At 53.7% G+C, this 7865-nt stretch overlaps 1 protein-coding gene across 1 annotated transcript; it reads right to left on the reverse strand.

Annotated features, from left to right (window-relative positions):
* Positions 1–5523: 5523 nt before the first annotated feature.
* Positions 5524–7744, reverse strand: LOC106819698 (ephrin type-B receptor 2-like; the record flags this gene model as incomplete). The annotated part of the gene is made up of 2 exons (XM_014824297.1): positions 5524–5660; positions 7063–7744. Coding segments are annotated over 2 exons (819 nt in total), but the record flags the coding sequence as incomplete, so codon positions are not given.
* Between the last annotated feature and the right edge of the window lie 121 nt (positions 7745–7865).

Consider the following 7865-nt stretch of genomic DNA (forward strand, 5'->3'; position numbering starts at 1 on the left):
AGACACTAAATATCCTTCCGTCGCACCGAGAAACATCTCCGTAGCTTAAAAAAAAACCTCAACAACTGACGAACAACGTATATATGTAGCCTCACGCATGCAGAGTTCGAGTCAACAGCATCAGTAGCTATATACTCTGCAAGGCTTCAGCACATTAGCAGGGATGTATCACCAGCAGATATCTGTTACTCGTACACAGACAGTCTGCTGGGATGTGCGTCTGATATTACCGCGGGCTGGGGCCTCAGCATGTGCTTAACTACATAGCATCAGTATGTGCTTAACTACAGCATCAGTATGTGCGTAACTACAGAACAGCATCAGTATGTCCGNAGAGATAGCAGCAGCAAGCGGCAGCAGCAGCCGGCAGCAGCAGCAAGCACAGGCAGCAGCAGCAGCAGGCCGGCAGCAAGCAGCCGCAGGCAGCAGCGGCAGGTAGGCAGCGCGCAGCAGCAGCAGGCGGCAGTAGCAGCAGCCGGCAGTAGCAGAAGTAGGGCAGTAGCAGCAGGCAGCAGCAGCGGGCAGCAGCAGCAGCAGCGGCGGCGGCGGCGCATGGCGAGGCGGCGGACGTTTTCGTGCAGTTAGGCACATTGCGCTCATCGAATACAAGTCCAGTCTCATCTCATCACAATGTAATGGTAAGCGAAACAAGAGAAGAGAGGAGAGAGATCGAGAGAGAGAGAGAGACAGAGAGAGGGAGAAGAGAGCGAAAGAGGAGGAGAGACAGAGAGAGGATGAGAGACAGAGAGAGGGAGAGAGAGAAGAGAGAGAGTAGAGAGAGAGTAGAGAGAGAGAAGAGAGAGAGGAGAGAGATCAAGAGAGAGAGAGAGAGAGAGAGAGAGAGACAGAAAAGGGGGGGGGGAGAGTGAGAGAGAGGGAGAAGAGATGAGAGAGAGAGAGAGAGAGAGAGGCGAGAAGAGAGAGAGAGAGAGAGAGAGCGAGAGAGAGAGAGAGAGAGAGAAGAGGAGAGGAGAGAGAGAGAGAGAGAGAGAGAGAGAGAGAGAAGAAGAGAGAAGAGAGAGAGATGGGAGAGAGAGACGAGAGAGAGAGAGAGAGGAGAGAGAGAGAGAGAGAAGAGAGAGAGAGAGAGAGAGAGAGATGAGGAAGAGAGAGAGAGGAGAGAGAGAGAGACGAGCAGAAGAGAGAGAGAGAGGGAGAGAGAGAGAGAGAGAGAGAGGGGACGAGAGAGAGAGAGAGATGAGAGGAGAGAGAGAGAGAGAAGAGAGAGGAGAGGAGAGAGAGGAGAGAGAGAGAGAGAGCTAGCTAGGTGAAGCAGAGACGTGGATAGATGACCCGCGCTGCGCATGCGCCGGACCGCTCTGTATAGGAATACTGCTCACAGCCGTTGCTTCATAATTAATGTATGTGTGCGTGCGCTCGTGCGTGCGTGCGTGTGCGTGCCTGCGTGCGTGCATGCGTGCGTGTGCGTGCATGCGTGCGTGCGGCGTTAGTGACACTTGGTCAATATTGTTACAAGCATTGTGAGCGTTGAATTGATAACGCATACGTGTATGATGCGCGTACACGCACCAACGCAACGCATTTAACCTAAAATGCACGCACGCGTGCACCAGGCTGCTATGTACCCCCATATATACATAGTACCAAGAGTAGATAATAACACAAGTGTTATTATCTACTCTTGATAGTACACGCACGCGTGCACTAGGCTGCTATGTACCCCCGTATATACATCGTACACTCACGCGTGCACCAGGCTGCTATGTACTCCCGTATATACATCGTACACTCACGCGTGCACCAGGCTGCTATGTACTCCCGTATATACATCGTACACGCACGCGTGCACTAGGCTGCTATGTACTCCCGTATATACATCGTACACGCACGCGTGCACCAGGCTGCTATGTACCCCCGTATATAAATAGTACACGCACGCGTGCACCAGGCTGCGATGTACTCCCGTATATACATCGTACACGCACGCGTGCACCAGGCTGCTATGTACTCCCGTATGTACATCGTGCACGCACGCGTGCATGCGCGCTCTCTCACACGGGTGCGTGTATACGTGAGCGCGAGAGTGCGCCGCTGCAGGCTGCGCATCGGCAGCAGACGCGGTGCGATTCAAGGTAAAATGAGAGCAGGCGCGTTTTTTCTCTTTGTCGTCATAGACGGACGCGCGCGTTTTTTTTCTCAGCCGACAGACAATCAACTGATACTCTATTTTGCGCTTTTCCGTTTTAATATTGCGTTTCTGACGTAATTGGTTCCGAAACAAAATAAAACCGATTTCGTTTATCTAGGTAAAAGAAACACGGCATTAAACACACGATAGATGAATAAATTATACGGTGTTAAGAAATATAATTTTGCGAGCGGGAAATGTTTGTCACGTAACTCAGAAATGAGCTAAATATAGTGACATGATGATGGTGATGATGATGATGATGGTGATGATGATGATGATAATAATAATACTCATTTTAATAGTTTTGCGTATATAATAGTTGGTAACGGACGTCGAGCCCACGTCGTTATTAAACGTAATTATGTAACATTATATTGACGCGCTGGCAGCTCACGCACACACACGCACGCACGCACACACACACGCACGCACGCACTCACGCACGCACGCACGCACGCACGCACGCACGCACGCACGCACGCACGCACGCACACNTATATATACTATAAAGCGAGTGTGTAGACTTTGGGTAAATGTCGGCGCTCATCCTGCGCGGTGTACATGTAACATTTAACGGTGAGAGCGACGAGGTAGATGTGATGATGACCGACGATGATTGATGATGACGATGATGATGACGTGATGATGACGCGATGATGACGCGATGATGACGCGATGATGACGCGATGATGATGATGACGATGATGACGACGAGATAGATGTGATGATGACGACGATGATGATGATGACGATGATGACGACGAGATAGATGTGATGATGACGACGATGATGATGATGACGATGATGACGACTGATATAGAACTGCTTGATGATTGATCGACGATGATCGATGATTCGACGATGATGGACGACGAGATAGCATGTGAGTGAATGACAACGATGTATGATGATACGATGCTGAGGACGGAGGTAGATGTGATGATGGACGACGATGATGATGATGACGATGCTGACGACGAGGTAGATAGTGATGATGACGACGATGATTGATGATGATTGACATGATGACGACGAGATAGATGTGATGCCTGAGACGATGATGACGACGAGGTAGATGTGACTGACGACGTGATGATGATAGACGATGATTGACGAACGAGATAGATGTGTTGATGCGACGATTGATGATGAATGACGCATCGATGACGACGAGGTAAGATGGTGATGATGAAACTATCGCTTCACATAGACGGAGCAATAACGTGACTCCACTCTTCACCCTTCTTCCTCTCCTTCCCCCTCCTCACTCTTCTATCTCCTCCTCCTCCTCCTCCTCCTGCCGTCGCTCCTCCTCCTACTTCTTGTTGCTCCGCCTCCTTATCACCCTTCTTGCTGCTCCTCTTCCCCTCCTCAACTGCTTTCTCTCTCCTCCTCCTGCCTCCTCGCTCTCCTCTCCTCCTGCCACTACTCTCTTGCTCCCTCCTTATCACCCTTCTCGCTGTCCCCTTGACACCTGGCTCCTCCTTCTCTTAAGCCGCTCCTTTATTATTCTCTTCTTCTTCCAACATTATCCACTCGCTCTTGCCCTGCTTCCTCCCCTCTTCAATGTCACCCTTGCTCGCTTCTCATATTCCGTTCTTCTTAATTTCTACTTTCTACTTTTTCCTTGTTTTTTTCGTTTCCGCCCTCCCTCCTCCTCCTCCTCCGCTTCCTCCTACCTAGCTCTCTACCTCCTCCTTGTGCCTCACCTAGCGCCTCTAACCTCCTCTCTTGTGGTGCCTCACCATGATCCGCATGATGGCTACACGTTACATCATAGCAGCAGCGCAGGCAAAACAGCTACAGATCAAGCCGCAGTCGTCATCATTTCTTCCTTCTTCCTTCCGCCGTGCTGCGCTGCGTGGATCACTAAGCACGCGACGACGCACGCACGCTATAGCGACGCTACGCACGCACGCCGCCGCCACGCAAGCACGCAAAGCAACGCACGCACGAGCCGCACGCACGGCACGCCTGCACCAACCCCGCACAGGCACGCACACACGCACGATCCCCGCACTTGTCCGTCACGTCACGGTCTAGGTCTGCCTTCCCCTTTCGCTCGGCACGCTCCGCTCGATCCGCACTTTCCTCTGCTCACCTGTACGCCCCACACATGTCCGCGCCCGCTTGGATGTTCCCTCCGGTTCTCCACGTCGGCTCTACGTCATACTCCTCTTCGTGTCACGCTCTAACCACACACGTCCGCCCTCTTGGGCGCTGTGTCGTGCCCGTCCGCTTCGCCGCTCGCTCCTTTCCTTCTCCTCGCGCTTTCTGGCCGGCTGTCCTGCGTCTCCTTTCCCCTCTCCTCCTCCGCGCTCTCTTCTACGTTTGCGGCTCGGCCGGCCTGCCCGCCTCCCCCTGTGTGCGCGCGCCTGCGCTCCTCCGCGCGGCATCGTCTTGTGCCCGCTTCTGCCTTTGCCCTACCGCGGCGTGTCTCCTTCACGGCCTCGCGTTTATCTGTCCCTTCTTGCTTCAGTCGGTCTCCTTCGCCTGGCGGCCGCATCCTTGCTTGTCCGGTCCCCGCTGCGTGCTCCCCGCCCTCGCCCTCTGGCTCCGGTCTGGTGTGTACCTCGCACCCGTGCGCCTCTCTCGCCGCGGGTTCTCTTTTGTGCTGCTAATGCTTTTCCGCCTGTTGGGGTCTCTCGCCCGCTTTCTTTCCTTTCATTCTGTTCCTGTGTTTCTGTTTCAGGCGCGGGCCGCCTCGCTTTGTGGGTACCCCTTTCTTTCTGCGTTGGTCTGCCGCTGTGCCTGTCCCAGTCGCTGCCCCTTCTTCTCTCGTCCGCGCGTGCCGCGCTGCGCTGTCTTCTGCACATTCCTTCGTTCCCCCCTTGCCTCTCCCGCGTTCTCTTTGGCCGCTTGCCTCCGACGGCACTGCCCGCCTCCGGTGGCGCGCTGGCGCCAGTATCTCCGAGAGCCAGTCGTCATTTTGCCCGCTCTGCCTTTTGCGCGGCTTTCCTCGCACTGCGCTTATCTCTCGTCTTATTCAGTAGGGCATCCTTTAGCCCTGGGGCCGCCTTTGCCTGTCTCGTTCGGCCTGCGTGTCCCGCGCCGTCCTCCTCTGGTCCGATTCGCGCGCTCGCGCCGACTCTGCGGCTTTGACATCGTCATATCTGTACTGTTGGGTGCCAAATCGACTCAATTGGGTCTCCCCTCCCGGTCTCTGCTGCGTCCGCATCTGGTCCCCTCTCCGCTACGGAGTTGACCGCACACCTGCGTTCTTGCCCTGCGCCTGGTCCCCTTCTCGGCCTCCGAGCTCTCCTATCTTGTCTCCTCTTGCTTCCTCTATGCTCCTCTCCTTGAACGACTACACTGCATAAAGCAGCTGCACTGACTCACATGTCACGCACGCCTGCGCTTTGGAGCTCCAGCTATTTCTCCACTCTTGTTATGCGCTCCGTGTCCTCCTTTCTGTGTCGGTCTCTGTGTCTGGGCTTGCGCTCGTGCTCCTGGCGGCACGGTCCCAGTGGTTTCACTCCTGCTCCCCATCGCAGACGGTGGAAAAGTCCTATTGTTAATGGTAATTATATCTAATTAATCACATTCGAGTCTTATTGTGCTGTTGCAATTCAATTCCTTCTTGCGGCTCGAAGAGCTTTGTAACCTCACACCAGCAAGCCGTCCGGCGTTGCATTACGCGGGAAGGCCTGTTGAAGAGGTCTTGCCTATTGCTCGCTTTAGTACGTGCGGGATACGGATTACCTTGCTTCCTATTATACGTCGCTTATTCATGGTCGCGTCGTGCTTACATATACCGTCTACACTGTAGCAGCTGTGTGCGCCGGCACACACAAAGCGAGCGCACACACACACAGCACACACACCCAACACGCACACACACGCCACAGGCACGGGCCACACACACACACCACACACACCACACGCACTACCACAGCACAGCACACACACACATGCGGCGGCACACACCACCAGCGCACACATACCAACCACAACACACACCGCGGCGCGCCCACAGACACACCAGCAATCCACAGCAGCACACTACACACACACACACACACACACACAACACACACACACACGCGGCGCGCGGGCGCGCGCGCACGCCCGTGTAATGTAGGCGGCAGTCAGGCAAGCTCCCTTAGATGAAACAAACTCATCGGCAAAATAAAGCGATTTATGATTGCGGTAATTTTTTCGCTAATTTAGAACATTATTTAGGGTTTAGGTTAGGGTTGAAGTTAGGGTTAGGATTAGAGTTCAGGGTAAAGATTAGGGTTTAGTGTTAGGGTTAGGGTTAGGGTTAGGGTTGGGGTTGGGGTCGGGGCTGGGTTAGGGTAGGGTTGGGTCTGGGGTTTGGGTTAGGGGTTGGTTTATAATTAGTGTTAGGTTATGGCTTGGATATGGCTATAGGAAAGGTTTGAGGTAAGCTTAGGGTCAAGCTTAAGATAAGGGTTAGGATTTACGGACAGGCTTATCTCTATATGGTTATGGTTAAATTTACAGTTACAGAGAATATCGATAACGTTTGTGTATGGCCCGGCATTTCCCACGAACCCGTTATTCATGTGTATTATAGCCGCTGTGACTGATGACACTTCACCCTATAGTCATGTTGTTACGATCCGACGTTATCAGACGCGTACAGACGCACGGATGACGAGCAAGGTGAGAAATATTGCATAGAGCGAGGGGAGCGGCCGTGTATGTGAGCTGCTGGGTATGTATGGATGGATGGCGCCATGAGATGCATGGCGCCATGGATGCAGGGATGTGATCCATGTTTAATGCAGCGACAATAAAAAACCGATGAATTGCATTAGCAGCCGTCGGTGACGATGAGACAGCGACGCGCGCGGTGCCTGATGGGATATATCACGGTAGAGAACGCATGCACACGCACACACCCACGCACGCACGCACGCACACGCACGCACGCACGCCCTCACCTTCGCAGCTCTGTAGTCTTTCCACGGCCTGGTACCCGGGCAGACACTCGCAACCTCCCTGCAGCAGGCTCCACCTACCGGAGCCCGTGCACAGATACGTCGGCCGCTGCATCTGCACCGAGTTGTCGACGCACGTGCCGTCGGCTTGCTTCACCGACGACACTTCCTCGCCGGTCGGCGTCTGCGGGAACACGGCGTAGTTACTGACGTTAAGCGGGCAAGCCTTGTAGTAGACGCGGATAGCGAGCAGCGAGAGACAGGCGCCCTCGTCCTGGAAGGCGATAAACACTCCCTTCTTACCGACACGCACGCTCGTCTGCTCGACGTTAACGACGATCTCGTTGTTGTCACTGAAGCGACCCTTGTCGGCTGCGATGCGGTCTATCATGCGGTACGTCTTAGTGTTCCACGTCGGCATCTCCGTGCTCGAGAAATCAAACTCCGACTCGTAGTAGAGGAGGCTGAAGGTTTCCTTACACGATCTCACGATCGCAGGGAAATGCTTGCAGTCCCGCATCGAGAACTTTACTTCTATGTATAGCCGCTCGGCGGCGCCACGTTCTATGTAGGGCATACGCAGCCAGTTTTCGACGGCCGCCTGACTTCCGATGTCGCAGACGGCGTAGACGCGCCAGGCTCGTGACGAGTCGCCCTTGTGCGGGAAGTACTGATCCTCGACCCACTGTAACGATAGCAAGAGGAGAAAGAATCCGTGAGACGATGTATGGTATATATGTATGATATACAATATATATATATACGTATCTCTACGTATGGTTCCATCAATAGGGTTAGAGGTTGAT

The sequence above is a fragment of the Priapulus caudatus genome, unplaced genomic scaffold, assembly GCF_000485595.1.
Source record: "Priapulus caudatus unplaced genomic scaffold, Priapulus_caudatus-5.0.1 Scaffold4077, whole genome shotgun sequence".
In the NCBI taxonomy this organism is placed as follows: Eukaryota; Metazoa; Priapulida; class Priapulimorpha; order Priapulimorphida; family Priapulidae; genus Priapulus; species Priapulus caudatus.